Source organism: Opisthocomus hoazin, chromosome 1 (genome assembly GCF_030867145.1).
Source record: "Opisthocomus hoazin isolate bOpiHoa1 chromosome 1, bOpiHoa1.hap1, whole genome shotgun sequence".
Taxonomy (NCBI): domain Eukaryota; kingdom Metazoa; phylum Chordata; class Aves; order Opisthocomiformes; family Opisthocomidae; genus Opisthocomus; species Opisthocomus hoazin.
The window spans coordinates 24709029-24730883 of record NC_134414.1 but is presented as its reverse complement, the minus strand read 5'-3'; the positions used below and the strand labels follow the sequence as shown (position 1 = coordinate 24730883).

Below are 21855 nucleotides of genomic sequence, written 5' to 3'. Positions count from 1 at the left end.
ATTTCACTGGTGTTTTCCTGTTGGCTTCTATTACCTCAAGAGCCCCTGGCTCATCTCCATAAGGTTTCAAATGTGCTGCAGTGTAGCCAGATGTATTGTCCTAGATCATTTCCTCCAAGTGAATGTCACAAAGCAGTCCAAAATCATGCTTAAATTAAAAAATCAGAGCAAAACAACCAAAACAACATACCGATTTGTCAGACTATATGCTTAAATACATCTTAAACAGTAAAAGTAGACGTGAGCAAAATGAAAAAAACCCCTATGTATTCATAAAGCACTCCCTTGATGAGTTCTTCTAGGACAGTCCTTCACTTCCAGGCTTGGTCTCTGAGTTGCAACAAAGTCTATCTAGTCTTTCTAGTTCCTTGGAAGATTTTTGGTCACATTTAATGTCTTGCTTCTGTGTCTCTTCTTCCTCTGGCAGTTTCTGTGAACAGCGTTTTTCTAGGGACTTGTTCTTGGTTGGTAGTATGCCTCTTATTGATTAGAAGAACATATTTTAGTAAATGAACATGACAAGTATAATTCTTCTAAATCTTCTAGAAATTTGTAAGGACTTCTAGATTATCTTTTGCAAGATGGTAGTGGCCTGCTTTTTGTTCTATCTCCTCCTAAATTATTCTTCATTCTAAGAGTTTGTATAATGGTAAAGTATAACTTCAGTACCATAAAGGTTGTATGTTGTTATAAATAATAAGCATTAGAGGGGTTTTTTTACAACTTTTGAAACCTTACTTGTCAAGAATTTTACTTGCATAGCTGTAGAATCTACATTGGAGAGATTCCTGATACAGTTGCAGAAATAGAAACTTCCTTGTGTTATTTCTTTGAGAAGATGGGATGCAATTTTTTTAATGTGTTGTACAAAGACAACCACATCTTCTTTTTTTGCTCCCATAAGTTGTGTGCTGTATTTTTCTAGTTAATAACTGTTTCTATATTTAGTGTGTTAATGTGTAACTCATGAGATGTTTTCTAAAAATAGATTTGATTATGTTCTAGCCCAACAGCTTCTCTGGGGATTTTCAGGTATGGTTAACTGAAGATGTACTGGTTTGGATTGAAGCTTGATATTTGTGTGAAATTGGTGATTAGCTATTTTCATTACCCCAGCTTTCTTGTAAACAAAACTTGCCAAATAGAGCTGCCAAAAGATAGCTACCAAAGATAATTATGAAAAGAGGTCTGAATGCATTTGAGGGGAAAATGCATATTGATGAAGAAAACCTTGTAGTTATGTTACACTGAAATGATCAATATTTTTTTAATAATTCCCATGCAGGAAGATTTCAAGTATTTTAAAATCACATGTATAGATTTTAAAGCAATATTTCTAAAGTTCTGTACTTAAGTAGTGGGATTTAAGCTTAGCTTTTAAGTAGGTTCTTGTTGGTCCACTGCTGCAAGTATTTCTCACTTTCACAAACCTGCTCTGATTACTTGTGTTTTCTGTTTAGTAGAACTAACAGAATACATGGATCTTTAAGCATGAAATGAAAGGAAAAATTTTTTTTCTGAAGGATGTCTTACTACTGATTTCCAGCAGAGCTAGGACAGTAGATAATGTCTTTGATTTGACTGATGCTTTTAAGGAAATGGCAGTGCTATCTAGATGGAAGAAATATCTGAAGTTCAAATAGCAGTTGTTTCCATTTCAGTCATTGTTTTTGATGTCGCTGGGAGGTAGTGGTGTTTTTATATCTGTACTGTTTTCTTACCCCCAGATGTTCTGCAGTTTTAAAGTATAAACTGTCTTAATGGTAATTAAGACAAGAGTGTTAACATATATTTCTTTTAGTGAGGGTTTTGATAATAAGAATCAAAGCATGTATGACTTATTTTCAGCACTCCTTGCACAACTGAGTTTTGTTGCTTGTCACTTTTAGTGTAAGATTATCTACATCTGGGCTGCTCTTTTCTATATGTAATAAATAATCTTTCAAATCTATTTGAATCTTTGCAATTATAGACAAACAAATAATGGATTAGATTCTTACTTGCTACTACGCAAACAAGTAGTGTAAAGAATCAGCCAAACAAAGATACGTTTGAAGCTTCCGCTTTGATTGTAAATCTGTAGTTGCTATGTATGCCTGAGAACTCTTGTGTCAATTAACAAATGAAATAACATATTGATAATTTCCAATTTGTTTTTATTTTTATACTAATATGGAATGTATTCACTTCTAATTAACCCCCGAAAGCAAGGGGAGCTGGTATCTGCAGTTCTATTTAACAAACAGTTTTTTCCACAAAAAGAAATGGCAGGGCATGAGTGACTTTTTTCCCCGCCCCCCCCTTATTATCCCCCTTAACATCCAAAAGCACTTTGTTATGTAACTCTGCTCTGTGATTTTCATGGCTATGCCCTTTTGCTATAATTTCAGGAAGGCCATGCACTCAGCTGCAGCTTCTGAACCCAGAAAGGTTTGCCCGGCTCGTTAAAGAAGTTATGAATAGCGTGTGGCCTGGAAGAGACATGGTGGTACAGTGGTATCCAGGTTTGGAAGACAAAAATCACCCATCAGTTTCCTGGCTTAAGATGGTCTGGAAGAACCTGTATATACATTTTCCTGATGACTTGAGTGTGTTTGACGACATGCCGCTTATTCCCAGGACGCTGCTGGAGGATGACCAAACATCAGTGGAACTGGTTAGATTTAGGAATCCATCACCTATCGTTCTGGAAGATGAATCTGAGACTCAACTCCCAGAATATTTAGCTGATATTATTCAGAAAGTTGGTGGAGTTGTACTTAAGAAGCTGGATATTTCTATCCAACATCCACTTATAAAAAAATATGTGCATCCACCATTACCAAGTGCTGTTTTACAAATAATGGAAAAAATGTCCTTACAGAAGCTATGCAATCAGGTTGCATCATTCCCGTCAACACATAAAGATGCTCTTAGGGCGTTCTTAGCTAGTTTAACTGATGCAAGTGAAAAAGAGAGACGAATAATTCAGGAATTGCTAATATTTAAAAAAATCGAAAAATCATCTGATGAAAGTGTCCCTGTTTTTACTGGGCTAAAAGGTAGTAAGGTATTACACCACACTGCCAAAATTCCTCCTGGTCTAAGATTTTCTATTCCAATAGTTGACAGCAGCGATGAAGCTACTATTCGCTTAGCTAACCTGCTGAAAATAGAACAAGTAAAGAGCACAGACTGCTTGAAGTTTGTTATACAAGACATAAGAAATGATTTTTATTCGTACGATGAAACAACACAGATAATGCAATGGGTTCTTGAAAATCTGACTTTTCTGAAAAATGAGAATAAAGATGTAATAGATTGGCTGACATCACTAAAGTTTATTAAGATTTCACAGGAAAAAATAATGTCAGCAAATGAACTCTTTGATCCTGAGGTAGAACTTCTGCAAAATTTGTTTTATGCTGAGGAGGAAATTTGCTTCCCCCCTGTTATTTTTACGTCTTCAGATAGTCTTCATTCTCTGAGACAAATAGGCTTAAAAAATGAGGCAAATCTTGAGGAAAGTGATATTATGAGAGTGGCAAATAAAATTGAAAGTTTGCATGCTAACTCTAACACTAATCATGATTTGCTGTTAAGAAAAGCTAGAACTCTGTTGATGATTTTGAACAAAAACCATACACTGCTTCACTCATCTGAAACAAAAGCTGTGCTGAAAAAACTAAAATGGATTCCCGCATGTAAGGAAAGACCTCCAAATTATCCAGGATCCTTAGTTTGGAAAGGAGATCATTGTGATCTGTGTTTGCCACCAGAAATGTGTGATATATCTCATGCAATTTTAGTTGGTTCCTCAGTTCCTCTTGTGGAAAATGTGCTGTTGGATATAGAAAAAGCACTTGGCATCCCCACCAAGCCCAGCATAAAAGCAGTCTTAAAACATTTCAAGGTGGTGGTGGATTGGCACAGTTCTAAAACCTTCAGTGATGAGGACTATTATCAATTTCAGCATATCTTGCTTGAGATCTATGGATTTATGCATGATAATCTAGAAGAAGGCAAAGAAGCTTTTAAAGCCCTGAAATTTCCTTGGGTTTGGACAGGTAAAACATTTTGCTCCCTCACACAAGCAGTAATAAAGTCAGTACCTGATCTTGATCTTCAACCTTATCTACATTATGTGCCAAAAACTATGGCGAAGTTTCACCAGTTGTTTAAATGTTGTGGTTCGATTGAGCAGTTAACAGCAGACCACGTTTCTATGGTCATTCAGAAAATATATCTAAAAAGTGAGCAGTCTCTCTCGGAACAAGAGAGTAAACAAAATCTTCACATTATGTTGAGCATCATAAGATGGCTGTACAGCAATCAGATTCCTGCAAGTCTGCATACTCCCATGCCACTCTACAGTGGCAAACTTCCTTATAAACTTGCAATGAGGCCAATTCATGAGTGCTGTTATTGTGATATCAAAGTTGATGACTTAAATGATTTGCTTGAAGATTCTGTTGAACCAATAATTCTGGTGCATGAAGACATACCAATGAAAACTGCTGAGTGGTTAAATGTCCCATGCCTTAGCACAAGATTGATTAATCCAGAAAATATGGGATTTGAACAATCTGGGCAAAGAGAGCCTCTAACTGTAAGAATTAAAAACATTTTGGAAGAATACCCTTCCATTTCAGATATCTTTAAAGAGCTTCTTCAAAATGCTGATGATGCTAATGCAACAGAATGTAATTTCCTGATTGACATGAGAAGAAATATGGATATAAGAGAGAATCTTCTGGATCCAGGAATGGCAGCGTGTCATGGTCCAGCTTTGTGGTCATTCAATAACTCTGAGTTTTCCGACTCTGATTTCCTAAATATAACTCGATTGGGAGAGTCTTTAAAAAGGAGTGAAGTTGACAAAGTAGGAAAATTTGGACTGGGATTCAATTCTGTTTATCATATCACTGATGTTCCTATTATTTTGAGCCGGGAGTTCATGATTATGTTTGATCCAAATGTTAACCATATCAGTAAGCATATTAGAGATAAATCTAACCCTGGGATCAAAATCAACTGGAGTAAACAACAGAAGAGGCTGCGAAAATTTCCCAATCAGTTTAAGCCATTTATAGGAGTTTTTGGTTGCCAGCTACCACTGACTGTAGAATCTCCTTACAGCTACAAAGGAACGCTTTTCAGGCTGTCTTTTAGAACTCAGCAAGAAGCTAAAGTGAGTGAAGTCAGCAGTGCATGTTACAATACAGCAGATATTTACTCTCTTGTGGATGAATTTAGCATTTGTGGTCATAGACTGATAATATTTGCTCAGAGTGTAAATTCAATGGTTTTGAAATACTTGAAAATTGAGGCAGATGATCCCGGGGTGGCACAAGATGTTGTCACTATCAAAAAAAATTTGTGTTCTTCCAAAGCCTTGACTGCACCAAATGTGAGTGTTTTAAAGGAAGCGGCTAAACTCATGAAGGTCTGCAGCAGCAGTAATAAAAAGCTTCCCACTGAAACACCAAAGTCCTCGTGTATCTTGCAGATAGTAGTAGAAGAATTTCACCATGTATTTAGGCGGATTGCTGATCTACAGTCCCCACTTTTCAGAGGTACAGAAGATGATCCAGCTTCTTTCTTTGAAATAGCTAAATCTGGACAGATAAAAAGATCAGCTGATGAATTGCCACAGAAAACAGTAGATTCAACCACATGGCTTATATGTTCTTGCATGGACATTGGAGATGCTTTAAAATTTTCATTACATGAAAGTGGACGAAGACTAGGTCTTGTTCCCTGTGGTGGAGTAGGAGTGTTGCTGTCTGAAACCCAGGATCAAAAGTGGATTGTGAAACCTAATTGCCACACCATAGGTGAAGTATTCTGCTATTTACCTCTACGAATAAAAACAGGCTTACCTCTTCATATAAATGGCTGCTTTGCAGTTACTTCAAATCGGAAAGAGATCTGGAAAACAGACACAAAAGGAAGATGGAATACGATATTCATGAGGCATGTTATTGTGAAAGCCTACATAGAAGCACTTTGTGTTCTGCGTGACATGGCAATCAATGGTGAGCTAATTGACTACAGTTACTGTGCAGTGTGGCCAGATCCTGATTCAGTTCACGATGATTTTTCTGTTATTTGTCAAGGGTTTTATGAAGACATAGCTCATATGAAAAGCAAAGAAGGGATCAAAGTGTTTTCTGATGGTTTCTCATGGGTTTCCATGAAGAATGTAAGGTTTTTAGATGACTCTATACTGAAACGACCAGATGTTGGACCATCAGCCTTTAAGATCTTTCTGAAGTACCTTAAAAAAACTGGTTCCAAAAATCTGTGTGCTGTAGATCTCCCATCCTGGGTAAAGACAGGATTTGAAGAAGCAGGATGCAAATACATATTATTGGAGAATACTTTCTCTGAGAAACAGTTCTTTTCTGAGGTATTTTTCCCTAATGTTCAGGAGATTGATGCAGAACTGCGTGATCCTTTGATGCGTTATGTTCTCAATGAAAAAGTTGAGGAGTTCTCAGGAATTCTACGTGTTACTCCATGTATTCCCTGTTCACTGGATGGACATCCGTTAGTTACACCATCAAGACTGATCCATCCTGAAGGAAGAGTTGCAAAGTTATATGATGCTGAAGATGGAAGATTTCCTTACGGCACCACTCAGGATTATCTTAACCCAATTATTTTGGTTAAACTTGTTCAGCTGGGAATGGCTAAAGATGATGTTTTATGGGAAGATCTGATAGAACGTGCTGAGTCAGTAGCTGAAATTAACAAGATTGATCATGCTGCAGCTTGTCTCAGAAGCAGTATTATATTAAGTCTTATTGATGAAAAACTGAAATCTAGGGACCCTAGAGCTAAAGAATTCGCTGCAAAATGTCAAACCATCCCTTTCCTTCCTTTCCTTAGCAAACCAGCAGGCTTCTCACTGCACTGGAAGGGCAGTGATTTTCAGCCTGAAGCGATGTTTTCAGCAACCGATCTTTTCACTGCTGATCATCAGGATATAGTTTGCCTAATAGAACCAATTCTTAATGAAAATTCCCACTCCTTTAAAGGTTGTGGTGCTTTGTCATTAGCTGTCAAAGAATTTTTAGGTTTACTGAAGAAACCGGCTGTTAATTTGGTCATAAATCAATTAGAAGAAGTTGCAAAGTCATTTGATGGAATCACATTATATCAAGAAAATATCACTAATGCTTGTTACAAATATCTACATGAAGCAATGTTACAGAATGAAGCAACAAAAGCTATGATAATGGAACAACTGATAAACCGTAGTTTTATTCTGGTTGAGAATGTGTATGTTGATCCAACAAAAGTGTCTTTTCATTTGAATTTTGAAGCAGCACCCTATCTCTATCAGTTGCCTAATAAATATAAAAATAGTTTCCGTGAGCTATTTGAAAGTGTGGGTGTAAGTCAGGCTTTTACAGTTGAAAATTTTGCTGTAGTTCTGGAATTAATAAATCAGGAAAGAGGGATGAAACAACTAACAGAAGACAACTTTCAGCTTTGCAGGAGAATAATTAGTGAAGGAATATGGGGCCTCATTAGAGAGAAGAAGCAGGAATTTTGTGAGAAAAAATATGGTGAGATTTTGTTACCCGATACTCGTCTTGCACTTCTGCCTGCAAAATCTTTGTGTTACAATGACTGTCCATGGATTAAAGTTAAAGATACAACTGTTAAATATTGTCATGGTGATATTCCAAGAGAAGTTGCAGTAAAGCTTGGAGCAATACCAAAACGCCATAAAGCTTTAGAAAGATATGCATCCAACATCTGTTTTACTACCCTTGGAACGGAATTTGGCCAGAAAGAAAAATTGACAAGTAGAATTAAAAGCATTCTTAATGCCTACCCTTCAGAAAAAGAAATGCTGAAAGAACTCCTTCAGAATGCAGATGATGCAAAAGCTACAGAGATCTGTTTTGTGTTTGATCCTAGACAGCATCCAGCTGATAGAATATTTGATGAGAAATGGGCACCACTTCAGGGACCAGCATTGTGTGTTTACAACAACCAGCCTTTTACAGAAGATGATATTCGAGGAATTCAGAACCTTGGAAAAGGTACGAAAGTAGGAAATCCCTGTAAAACTGGACAATATGGTATAGGTTTCAATTCTGTTTATCACATTACTGATTGCCCTTCTTTCATATCTGGCAATGATATACTTTGTATTTTTGATCCTCATGCTAGATATGCACCGGGTTCAACATCAACAAGTCCTGGCCGCATGTTTAGAGATTTAGATGCAGATTTCAGAACACAGTTCTCAGATGTGCTGGACCTCTACTTAGGAAATCACTTTAAACTGGATAATTGCACAATGTTTAGGTTTCCTCTTCGAAATGGAGAAATGGCAAAAGTATCAGAAATTTCCTCAGTTCCATGCTCAGATAGAATGGTCCAAAATCTTTTAGATAAGCTGCGTACAGATGGAGCAGAACTCTTAATGTTTCTGAACCATATGGAAAAAATTTCTATTTGCGAGATAGAAAAAGCAACAGGAGCGCTGAATGTGTTGTATTCTGTACAAGGCAAAATCACTGATGGAGACAGACTGAAACGAAAACAATTCCATGCATCTGTAATTGACAGTGTCACTAAAAAAAAGCAGCTAAGTGAGATACCTGTGCAACAGATTACTTACACAATGGATACTGAAGACTCTGAAGGAAACCTTACAACTTGGCTAATTTGTAATAGGTCGGGCTTTTCTGCCATGGAAAAGGTATCCAAGAGTGTGGTTTCAGCCCACAAGAATGAGGACATTACTCTTTTTCCACGTGGCGGCGTAGCAGCTTGCATCACTCATAATTACAAAAAACCTCACAGAGCGTTCTGTTTCTTACCGTTATCATTAGAAACTGGATTACCTTTTCATGTAAATGGACACTTTGCTCTGGATTCTGCAAGAAGAAATCTATGGCGTGATGATAACGGTGTTGGAGTAAGAAGTGATTGGAATAGTAGCCTAATGACAGCACTGATAGCACCAGCCTATGTTGAACTGCTGATTCAGCTGAAGAAACGGTATTTCCCAGGCACTGATCCTGCAGTGTCAGTACTGCAAAACACACCTATTCATGTTGTGAAAGACACTTTAAAAAAATTTTTGTCCTTTTTTCCCGTCAATAGACTTGATATTCAGCCAGATTGGTATTGTTTAGTGAAAGCAGTTTACAGTTGCATTTATGAAGATTTGAAGCGTCTTTTACCTGTTATGCGCGCTCCAAATATTGATGGTTCTGATTTGCATTCTGCTGTTATCATCACATGGGTTAATATGTCTACTGTGAACAAAGGCAGGCCATTCTTTGACAATTTGCTACAGGATGAATTGCAACACCTCAAAAATACAGAATACAACATCACAACGCGGAAGACAGTTGCTGAAAATGTTTACAGACTCAAGCATTTACTCTTAGAAATTGGATTTAATTTGGTATATAACTGTGATGAAACTGCAAATCTTTACCACTGTTTGGTAGATGCAGATATTCCTGTCACCTATGTGACACCTGCTGATGTCCGATTATTTTTGATGACATTTTCTTTTCCAGACTCTAGTTGCCACATTGGAAAGCTACCCTGTCGCCTTCAGCAGACAAATTTGAAACTCTTCCATAGTCTCAAACTTTTGGTTGACTACTGTTTTAAAGATGCAGAAGAAAATGAAATCCAAATTGAGGGCTTGCCACTCCTTATTACTCTTGACAATGTTTTGCAAATTTTTGATTCAAAGCGACCAAAGTTCTTAACAACATACCATGAACTGATCCCATCTCGCAAGGATCTCTTTATGAACACATTGTATTTGAGATACAACAATATTTTACTTGGCAGTGAAGTAGCGAAAGTTTTTGATATCAGAAGTTTTGCTGAATTGTTATCATCAGTTCTGCCTAGAGAGTATAAAACTAGAAATTGTATGAAATGGAAGGAAAACTTTGCAAGTGAATCTTGGCTTAAAAATGCCTGGCATTTTATTAGTGAGTCTATAAATATTAAGGAGGAGCAAGAAGATATGCCAGCAAAATTCAGTGATGTTGTTGAAACTTTGAAGGACTGGACTTTGCTCCCAGGTGTAAGGTTTACTGTCTCAGCTAATCATCTTGTTGTGCCAGAGTGTGATGTTTTGCTGCCCCTCAGCATTATGCATATAGCTGTTTTTCCAAATGCTCAGAGTGATAAAGTCTTTCATGCTTTAATGAAAACAGGCTGTATTCAGCTGGCATTGAACAAAATTTGCTCCAAAGACAGTGCTTTAGTGCCTTTGTTGTCAGGATGTACAGCAAATATAGATAATCCTTCAAGCATTCTGAAAGCCATACAATATATGGTACAGACATCAACTTTTAGGACTGAAAAGTTAGCAGAAAGTGACTTTGAGGCTCTATTAATGTACTTCAATTGCAATTTATGTCATTTGACATCTGAGGATGACATTAAAATTTTAAAGTCTCTTCCATGTTATAAATCAATTAGTGGCCGATACATCAGCATTTCAAAATATGGGATGTGTTACGTCCTCACAAAAAGCATCCCATCAGTAGAAGTAGACAGATGGGCACAATCGACTTCATCAGCTTTTCTTGAAGAGAAGGTTCATTTGAAAGATTTGTATACTGTGCTTGGATGTGTCTCTGTGGATGATCTTGAAGTGTACTTGAAACATCTTTTGCCAAAAATTGAAAGTCTGTCTTACGATGCAAAATTAGAACACTTAATCTACTTAAAGAATAGGCTAACTAGCATTGAAGAAACATCAGAAATGAAAGAACAGCTGTTTGAAAAGCTTGAAAGCGTTTTGATCATTCATGATGTAAGCAATAGATTGAAACCTGCAAAATATTTTTATGATAAGACTGTAAAAGTGTTTGATGTTATGCTTCCTGAAAAATTCTTTATACCTCCAGATTTTTTTAAAAAACTAGAGCAACTTACAAAGCCGAAAAATCAAGCTGCATTCCTTCCGTCATGGGTAACTTTTCTACGACATATCGGATTGAAATTCATCATTTCACAGCAACAGTTATTACAGTTTGCTAAGGAGATCAGCATGCGAGCGAATACAGAAAACTGGTCTAAAGAAACACTACAGAATACTGTTGATGTCCTCCTCCATCACATATTTCAAGAAAGAACTGATCTTTTGTCAGGAAATTTTCTGAAAGAACTATCATTAATTCCTTTTCTGTGCCCTGAACGAGCTCCAGCAGAATTTGTTAGATTTCATCCTCAATATCAAGAAGTCAATGGGACACTTCCTCTGATACGATTCAATGGGGCACAGGTGAATCCTAAATTCAAACAGACTGATGTGTTGCAGTTGCTGTGGACTTCATGTCCCATTCTTCCTGAGAAAGCAACACCTTTGAGCATCAAAGAGCAAGAGGGAAGTAGTCTTGGCACGCAGGAACAACTTGAGCAAGTCTTAACTATGCTGAATGTTAATTTGGACCCTCCCTTGGACAAAGTTATCAATAACTGTAGGAACATATGCAATATAACAACTTTGGATGAGGACATGGTGAAAACTAGGGTCAAGGTCCTAAGAAGCATTTATGAATTTCTTAGCACAGAGAAAAGGGAATTCCGCTTTCAGCTTCGAGGAGTTTCTTTTGTAATGGTGGAAGAAGGCTGGAAGCTCCTTAAGCCTGAAGAGGTGGTAATAAACCTTGAATATGAATCTGATTTTAAACCTTATCTTTACAAACTTCCTTTAGAGCTTGGTACTTTCCATCAGTTATTTAAACATTTGGGTACTGAAGATGTTATTTCAACAAAGCAGTATGTTGAAGTTCTAGGTCGCATATTCAAGAACTCAGAAGGAAAGCAGTTGGATCCTAATGAAATGCGCACAGTCAAGAGAGTAGTTTCTGGCTTGTTCAAAAGTCTTCAGAATGATTCTGTCAAGGTTAGGAATGACCTTGAGAATATGAGAGATTTTGCCCTGTACCTTCCCAGTCAAGATGGTAGGTTAGTAAAATCTAGTATCTTAGTTTTTGATGATGCACCACACTACAAAAGCAGAATCCAGGGTAACATTGGTGTGCAAATGCTTGTTGATCTTAGCCAGTGTTACTTAGGCAAAGACCATGGTTTTCACACTAAATTGATAATGTTGTTCCCTCAGAAATTGAGGCCTCGCTTACTTAGCAGTATTCTTGAAGAACAATTGGATGAAGAGTCTCCCAAAATTTGTCAGTTTGGAGCATTATGTTCTTTGCAGGGAAGATTACAGTTACTGTTGTCTTCAGAACAATTCATCACAGGACTCATTAGGATTATGAAGCATGAAAATGACAATGCTTTTTTGGCTAATGAAGAAAAAGCAGTAAGACTTTGCAAAGCTTTGCGGGAAGGTTTGAAAGTTTCCTGTTTTGAGAAGCTGCAAACAACATTAAGAGTTAAAGGTTTTGCTCCTATTCCCCACAGCAAAAGTGAAACATTTGCATTCCTGAAGAGATATGGAAATGCAGTAATACTGCTTTACATACAGCATTCTGACAGCAAAGACATTAATTTCCTGTTAGCATTAGCAATGACCTTAAAATCTGCAACTGACAACCTGATTTCTGATACCTCGTATTTAATTGCCATGCTGGGTTGTAATGATATTTACCGGATCAGTGAGAAACTTGACAGTTTAGGAGTGAAGTATGACTCTTCTGAGCCATCAAAACTTGAACTACCAACGCCTGGCACGCCTATACCAGCTGAAATTCACTATACACTTCTTATGGATCCAATGAATGTATTTTATCCTGGTGAATATGTAGGTTACCTTGTTGATGCTGAAGGTGGTGATATATATGGATCATATCAACCAACTTATACCTATGCAATCATTGTACAAGAAGTAGAAAGAGAAGATGATGAAAGCCCCAGTTTTCTAGGGAAGATTTACCAGATTGATATTGGGTATAGTGAATATAAAATAGTGAGCTCTCTTGACTTGTACAAATTTTCAAGACCGGAGGAAAGTTCTCAAAGCAGGGATAGCACACCGTCTACGCCAACCAGTCCCACAGAATTTCCAGCACACGGACCAAGGACAATTCCACCTCTCTTCACTGGTAGAGAGAGCCACAAAACAATGTCCTCAAAACATCACTCTCCGAAAAAGATAAAATCGAACTCGTTGCCAGAAATATTAAGAGAAGTGACATCTGTGATTGAACAGGCTTGGAAGCTTCCAGAATCTGAAAGAAAAAAGATTATTAGGAGGCTGTATCTTAAATGGCATCCAGATAAAAATGCAGAGAATCTTGATATAGCTAACGAAGTTTTCAAACATTTACAGAATGAGATTAACAGGCTAGAAAAACAGGCTTTTATGGATCAAAATATGGACAGAGCCTCAAGAAGACCATTTTCATCCTCTGCTTCTCGATTTCAGTCAGATAAATTTTCATTTCAGAGATTTTACACTTCATGGAATCAAGAAGCAACAAGCCACAAATCTGAAAGGCAACAGTATAAAGAAAAGTGTCCGTCTTCCACGGGGCCATCTTCTTCGCAACGCTTTTTCGTCCCACCTACATTCAGGTCTGTTGGCAATCCTGTAGAGGCACGTCGATGGCTTAGGCAGGCCCGAGCTAACTTTTCAGCTGCAAGAAATGACCTTCATAAAAACGCCAATGAATGGGTATGCTTTAAATGCTACCTTTCTACTAAACTAGCCTTGATTGCAGCTGACTATGCTGTGAAGGGCAAATCAGACAAAGACGTAAAACCAGCAGCCCTTGCACAAAAAATAGAGGAATATAGTCAGCAACTTGAAGGGCTTACAAATGATGTTCAGACACTGGAAGCTTATGGAGTAGATAGCTTGAAAACTAGGTATCCTGACTTACTTCCTTTTCCACAGATTCCCAATGATAGGTTTACTTCAGAAGTTGCTATGAGAGTGATGGAATGTACTGCATGTATCATAATAAAACTTGAAAACTTTATACAACAAAAAGTATAAGAGATTTGAAGAGGTTAGGGAACTGTTGTGTCAAGAGCTGAAGTATTTCATGTGACGGGATACAAATGCGATTGTGCAGATTACTGAACATCCAAGAGGTTACACATGGCCAAGCTGTTCAGAAGCATAGTGTGCAAATGTGGATGGTACCGAAGTACTTAGAACTGAAATGTATTTAAACAGGATTTTTTTTTTAACTGAGCCTGCTGTATAAGCAAACTGTAAAACATGAATATTTTTTAAAATTTACAAGGAAACTGAGCTGCAAAAATGAGCTGTATGTACAATATTGTGATTAATTGGCATATTATTGAACTGCACTTTATATAACCAAAGCTTAGCCTTCTGTTAGATGAAGCCTGTAATTATAACTCCATATTAGTTTTTATTTCATTTAATAGAATGTTTCCAAAACGGTAATGTCAGTTTTCAATGTACTAATCTTAAGACTGGACATACTATGAAATGGGAGTTGGGACAGACATTAAAATAACTTTGGAGGTGTTGCTCCAAAGCATTTCTGTATTCTTTTGTACTCTGTGGACATTCATGTCACTCATAGTAATACTCTTATCAGCTGGATCTGATTATAAATTTGCTGCAGCATCACATTGTGAACGTTTAAAGAATAGTTTAGTACCTCTGAACTGGTACAGTTACTTTAATTCTGAATAATCATACTTGATTTAACATGCAACTTTATGTCATGCATTGATTGCATTTACTTTATTATAAAATAATTAAGTATTTAATTTGCTTTTTTTTTTCTAGAGCCTGTCATCTTTTGTTTAATGAAAAATGCATGTGGGTGATACAAAATTGGTGAATATTATTATATGGTGTTTTATGTTTTTTTTTTTCTGAACACCAAACCTCATTTTTCAGATGTCTAAAACCTTGAGTTTCTTTATTTTTTCCTGTGTGTGTGCCTTTGTGTGTGTACATATATATATTTTTTTTCCACAAACAAACATTGATAATAGTACAATTCAGTAACCCATTTTTGGTGTACACTGAGCACTGTTTTTTGTTACATGTGTAAAGGTGCTGCAATGTAATGCTCTTTTTATTTTGTTGTTCACTACGGCCCTAGGGAAGTCTGATTTTTAGTTTACACTCTTTCTTTTATAGTTCATAATACTTTTGGTAATGTCATGCAATATGTTCAACATTAGCTATTTGTAAAAAAAATAAAAAATAAAAAAATATGGAAGGATAATGCTAAGTGGAACAATTTTTCTTTGCTGGATCAGCCACATTTAACATAAGTGTTAAATATGACATGCTATTACAATTGTTTACTTGACAGCACAGTGAAACTGTAATTTAACTTACAGAGTACAAAGGACAATAAACAACAGTGAGCTTGCAGGGCTGTTACAGCTGCAATAGTATTGTAATCCAAAAATAAAAAATAGTGGTGAAGGCTTCTTCAGTTTTGTGCAAATTATAAATGGATTGTTCTCTTCTGAAAAATCTTGCCAATTGTAGTGGGAAGAAATATGATGTTTGAAAAATGATACTGCTTCTGACTGTGAAGCCCTATTATTATTTCTGCTATTAAGTGCCATAATTTTAATAAAGAAAAATGCAAACATATATTTCGGTCTGTGTTTTGGTTTTATAAAGTATACTAAATTTACCTGTTATTTCAAGCTTTCTTTTACATAGGTAAATACACATTCTCTTTTCAATTCTAAATAATTGTACAAATATTAAAATCCTATTAAAAACAAAAAATGCTTTTTTCTTGCAATGACAAATGTTTGCAATTTTCTCAAAGAAATTGTACATTTTGCTGATTTTTTGCAATAAATAGCATATAAGTAAAAGATAAATCCTGGTGTGCCATGAAATAAATCAGTTTAGTTAACTCCCTATGTTTTTTAAAAAGATTCCTTTGTGGCTCTTAGTTTGTGCATTAAGTCAGATGAATAGTATTCAGTGTTAGCAAAATACTTACAAAAGGAAACAGTTCTTGTGGTTTTCAGTTTAAACAGAGCTAAAATACAAGGTAGCATGGTAGCATGAAAACAAGCAACAGAAGCAACATCAACACTTTCCCATTTTTAGGTGAGTTCTGGAGGAAGGAAATCTTTTAAGGACGTAAATATGTTTTATAAGCAACTTATGTTGCCTTCCCAATATTATTAGGAATCATTAAAATGGTTGGGCAGAACTACTAAACTCTTTTCTTATATTTTTATTTTGTATATATTGTTGAGTGCTGACACTGTGAGAAAGAAAATGGTCACAGTTCTGAGGAAGCTAATGGTCTGAAGTAATTTCAAATATTGAACCAAGCTGAGCAAGAAAATCTGAACGACAGAAAAATTAATTTGTGCTACTATTCCTGGGTTGATACTGTCAATCAGTTACAATAAAATTTACATATGGATGCAGAGAGACAGCGAAGAGTGGTGTCTCAATTGGAAGTCTCTTATTTTCATTTTTTATTTGCTTAACTCAGTGTAACAGATAACCTAAATAAAGAGGCCTTATGAGAGCAGGAAACCATATTGTGATAGAAATTGATTTCATAAGTCCCATTTAATCCCCATTTAAAAATAAATAAATACTTAATTCATGCTTCCTTTTGGGTCAGCTGTGAGCTTTGGGAAATGCGGAATAACATACTTGTTCCTAAGTTGGGCGTGGCAGCCCAGAACAGTTAGTACGTGATGATTCCTTAGTAAGGGTCCGTAGAGGGAAATGTTAGCATGTAGGTTCCACAGAAATACATTTTACGATTAATTCTGCACAGTGCACAAGTTCACAAGAGAGAAAAGATCTTTTCAGCCAGGTATATGTCCTAGTTATCTTCCACAGGTACCAGGAACGTGTCTAGGAAAAGCAGCTTCAGTAGTTCTGTCTCCCAGTGTCATAGCTGTGAGGCTTAGCAAAGCTCAGTGGTACAGGAAACTGATTTAACTGTGCATTTAGTAGCTTAAATCTAAGGAAATGCAGTTGTAACAAGCCTTGGCAGGTTTGTTACTGTTTATCTTCTTGTGGAAGCTTTAAAAGTTTTCCTCTAAAACAATGGCGTTACACCTGTTCTGAAAAGCCCTGGTCACTTGCCTCAGCTATTAGTGACAAGAAGACAACTTTCTGAATTTTTTTAAGGAAAAAGATTTTTGTGTAGCCAATTACCAAAAGAAAAAGAAATGGTTTGTTGTATGAAGAAATGCAGTTTTGCAATATTTGTACTCAAATCATCATCAAAATAAAGTTACTATGGTGATTTGAAAACTAGAATTTAAGAAATATTAGCATAAGGATTGCATTGATTTGGTACTTGGATTGCTATACATGAGGCTTTAATAAAATATATTGTAATTGCTCCAACTGAAGTAAAGGAGGGTAGTACCAACTTTGAGTTTTCCTATTGCTGGATCTAAACACTGAGGATGGCTGGACTGGTATTGTGGAACACAGGCAGAAGTAATAGTTCAACAGTAATTAAACTTGACGGCCAAAGTACATGTTTTCATTTGAAGAAGACACATATTTTTGTCACATGGAGGTGTTTGTCAATGAGTTTTTCATCAAAACTGGTTATCTTTTCTTTGGTTTGCTTTCTGGAGGATTAATTCAGTAGCACTGGCACAATGTTTTGCTTACTTTCATCTACTACAGATGAAGACAAAGGAATTCTAGGTGTCCAGTGAAACCTAATTGCAAAGCATTTTCTAAATTCGGGAAAGTAAAATTTTAGTTGGGGCCAAGATTTTTAAATAATGTACGTTTCACATTCTTAGGAAGATAATTTTGTTTCAAAACCGAAAACATCTATGTAAGCTGTGTTTCCATTGAACACAAAAGGAGAAGCAGACTTTTCAAAATGTATAAAGTTTATTCAAGAACTCAGTTTTTAGTTCTTCCAATTTCCTTTTGCATAAAGCTATATAAATATAAGACAAATGTCAATATTAAAGGACTGTGAAATGGAAACAAAGAGGGTTGTGCTTGGGCAATCACCAATAAAGTTTTGCTACCATTTTGATATTTTTACTCTTCCACTGTGTAACAATCCCAACCAGTTACAAGAACTGCTGTAAATAATTTATTCTGAGGGGACAAAAAAAAATGCAAACAATACAGTTCACTATGCTGGGTAGTGGTGTTTTTTTCTCCATTTGGATAACACTTTTAAAAATAAACTGGAGAATTTCATACTCTCACTTTCCTGTGCCATAATTTTCTGTTAATCTGTAACTTTTTACTAAAGTTTGATTCAAGTAGAAACAATAATTTTGCAGTATTAAAGAGAGATGGAAAGACATCCACATGGAGATACCAAAAAATGATAATTTAGTGATGTATGAACTATATTGAGATTAACAATTCAGATTATTTCACTGGCTGATTACACTATGGTAATTTTCATATAAACTTTGTTTCTCCACTAGCCGTAACTAAAAGAAAAAAACCCCAAAATGTTCTTCAGTGACAAGAAGTTGCCATCCATGCTTTAAAAAACCTTCTAACTTCTGTAATGCAGCTGTATTTTCAATGTGAATTTTGTAATGTAATGAAAAGAAGAATGAAGCTTAAACAACAAAGAGGGGCAAGTTGGTGATCTGGATGATGGCAGAGCTGTGGATACAGCAGACCTGTTTAGTTTTCTGTACTGCTCAGAAGCCACCTGTGAAGTGAGGCACGTCCAAAAGGTTTGTCTCCGCAAGAAAGGCAGTAGTGACTGCAATGTCAAACTGAGGTGCCATAATGCTTAGTAGTGTTACTAGCCAGGAAACGGCACCCCGATTTCCCTGTCTACCACAGCTTTGTAAAAAGGTTAATGAAAACAGAGCAACTTCAATGAAAAAAGTTGCAACAGAAGTGACTTCCGAATACCCACTAGTTCAGGGCTTAGGTTACTCTTGTGATACATGGAACACCTGGATTCAGTCCCTTGCTCTGTATTAACTGGCAAATCACATTTGAAAATGTGCCTCCAGAACAAAAGCTTAACATGCATAACTTGAAATGCTGCGTTTCCACTGCCAGCAGAATAGGCAGACTGTAACTAATGTGCCTGACTAACATCTAGGGATTAGATTAGGTGAGTGAGTAGTTTGGCACCACATGGAAGTGGGTGTATGTTCCTTGATGTCAGAAACATAGGTATGATGACAATTCAAATGCCTTTTAAACTGGATAGTGGCTGAATTCTCTAAGGACTGAAGTCCTGGTTTTGCCGTTATACCCCATCTATAAAGGACTGTAGACATTACAGGCCTCCAGGTTACTTGTAGCAGTTTTTAGGTATCTGGCACACGCAATGGAATTTGCTGTCCTTTATTTTAATACTCCTACTTTCTATCCAATGAATAAGCCCAGTCTGCTCATAATTTGGTCTGCAAAAGCTTGCCCACGGAGCTGGAACCGCCTAAACTGACTTTAAAGGAATGCTGAAGACAGTTTTTTGTTAAAGCCTGCTTCAGCTGAGGGCTTAGCTGTAGACAGAGATATAATTGAGACATACAGAGAGATGCAGTTGAGAGATATAGTTGTAGAGATACATATTCCTCTCTTTAGGGCTAACAGCCCTGGACTCACTCCTGAAGGTAGATGTCTAAGCCCAGGAAAAGGGAATTTCAGAAATGGAAGATGTGTGGCTTCCTACGTCTCCCTTTTAGGTGGTATGTTCACAGTCGGAGCACTCTCCAAATAACACGAGAGACCTTGATTCAGTTGCCTCCTTTGTCTGAAGGGACCCAAAAGCTTGGCTTAAGCACATCTCCTACTTTTCCTATTGAAGCTCTTCCAGTCTGCATTAATTGCTGAGGGCACCACGCTGCTAATGAAGGGCAATTTCAGTACTGCACATTAGACTCATTGGACAAATTACAAAGGCAGCCCTTGAGGCAGACTGCCTGGGGCTTTACTACAATAACAGCGGATACTGTTAACTGGGGGCTCTTTCTCAGCTCAGCCTTTTGTGGGTATCTGGGATCACAACTGAGCGTTGGGTTTCTTTGCTTGTCCACCAGAGCTGAAGTAGCAAGCTTAAAAAATAGCATAGCCTTAGTCATTCTTTTGTTCTGATTCTCCTGCTTTAAGGATTATAATTCTTTTCTCTAAAGGATGGACATTCTGTTGTTTAATAACAATTATGTTAATTATGTTGTTTAATAACAATTACAAGTTAAATTCTTTCTGTAAATAGACACCAAGGCACTATGTGATAGCAGTTCCTACCTGGGTAATAATATAATCAAGTACATACAAAACAGCATCAAAGGAGTTAAAAACCCATGAGGTTTAAACAACAGACTATTAAATACAAATCCTGCTACCCAGAGGTGTGCAAACAATTTATTTGTGTTCAGTGCAACACTGTACAAGGGAATGGGTCTGCAGTTGTGTTTCTCTGCAAGGTCAATAAATGGTTTGTCAACTCTGGTGAGCATTTATTTTGTATCCAAAGTCCTAATGTAAAAACTAATAAAGAGTAGTTTTACTCCCTCCATTTGTGATGGAGTCTTGTTCTGACAGGATCAGAAATATCAGTTAACAGCTGCAGATGAAAATGAAATGGTCCTCCTCTTAATTGAATCCCATGGGCTGCAGAAAAGGATTTTTTTTTCCCACCGCCCAAACAGTTCCTTGTGTCAGACAATCTGGAGCCACATTAAGGATTTTTTCTTTTTACTAGTCCAGCTGGCAGAACAAATTCCCTTGTTGAATTAGCATGTCCTAAAATATAAAAGAGTTTACATGAGTATGATGGTGCAGGCAGTACAACAAACTATTGCTATTATAAAATATACTAACATATTTCTCTGTTGTCTATTGAACAGATTTGAGACACAGGGAGGTGTAAATGACTCTTGGAGCTTTTTGTATAAGTTATTTTTATACGAATCTCAGTAATAAGCCAATCCACATATATGTTGCCAAATTAAAGTAGAAAGCTACTAGCAATTTAACACCTTTTACACAGAATTTATACAAATACCACATTTTTCATATCTTGTGTTATTGCAAGAACAAAATTGCATAGACCATTTGCTGGCACTTTCTGAATCTTCGCAAATAGTTCAAGTAGTTCCCTCAATTTAATTTCACCCACTAATGCAGTAAGTGTTTACATGTAGTGAGAGAAAAAAAACACAGAGCTCAAAAATATTAACAATGACATAATTATGTGACTGAATAATAGTTCAGCAAGGAAACATATTCCTTCTATTTATTTTTTACATGCTCTCTGTAAGGCTGTATTCAAAGTGTCACTGACAGAACATGTAATTTGTACTTCTGAAGTTGAAATGTCATTTGTGCTCTTCTTCCCCTTTCACCCTGTAGTCCAGAATTGTAGATACAGACTTGTTTCCTAAACTGAAGTACTTTTTTTTTTTAAAATTCTACAAATTCTGCTTTTGGTAATGCTCTTAAGCAATAATATAAAACTCCGACTCGCAAGCGGGTGTGTGGCCTTTCCTGGTGCCTCACTGACAGACACGGCTGAATTCTTGGCAAGTGGAGCCCACGCCAGCCACTGACAAGTAGAGTTTCCCATCCGGACAAACGCAGATTTCGTAGAGCCCCTGAGAAATACCGGATCCACCCCTTGTACCCTCAGGCAATTTGGGCAGTCGCACAGTTTCAGCATCGAGCAAAAGCTGCATAGGAGAAAGCAAGACAAGTGGGCTCATTAGAGATAACAATGCAAGAGCGCGCCATAATCCAACATGACTTTGCCTCAGCAGTGGTTTGAGAAGCCTTCTGCCCAGAGTTGTTATTTACAAAGCTGCTCTCAGGCCTGGGCTCTTGCCAGACGCTGGAACGCTGGAGAGGGATGAGCTGGTGCCCATCCTCTGCCTTAGCTCGTAGCTAAGAGACAGGGCGCCTGCCTGTACGCTGAATAGCAGGACATGAGCACGGCTGCTGCTGCTCCATCC

The 21855-nt window shown here is 36.9% G+C and overlaps 2 protein-coding genes across 13 annotated transcripts in view; one reads left to right on the top strand and one right to left on the bottom strand.

Moving 5' to 3' along the window:
- Window positions 1–17835, top strand: part of SACS (sacsin molecular chaperone) — a 67542-nt gene extending 49707 nt beyond the window's left edge. For both annotated transcript variants that reach the window (XM_075419209.1, XM_075419217.1), the window contains one exon: window positions 2391–17835. In XM_075419209.1, the coding sequence (XP_075275324.1) occupies window positions 2391–13951 (11561 nt within the window). In that variant the 3' untranslated portion in view covers window positions 13952–17835. The remainder of the gene's footprint in view (window positions 1–2390) is intronic.
- Window positions 17785–21855, bottom strand: part of SGCG (sarcoglycan gamma) — a 150834-nt gene continuing 146763 nt past the window's right edge. For all 11 annotated transcript variants that reach the window (XM_075419235.1, XM_075419226.1, XM_075419266.1 and 8 more), the window contains one exon: window positions 17785–21576. In XM_075419235.1, the coding sequence (XP_075275350.1) occupies window positions 21403–21576 (174 nt within the window). In that variant the 3' untranslated portion in view covers window positions 17785–21402. The remainder of the gene's footprint in view (window positions 21577–21855) is intronic.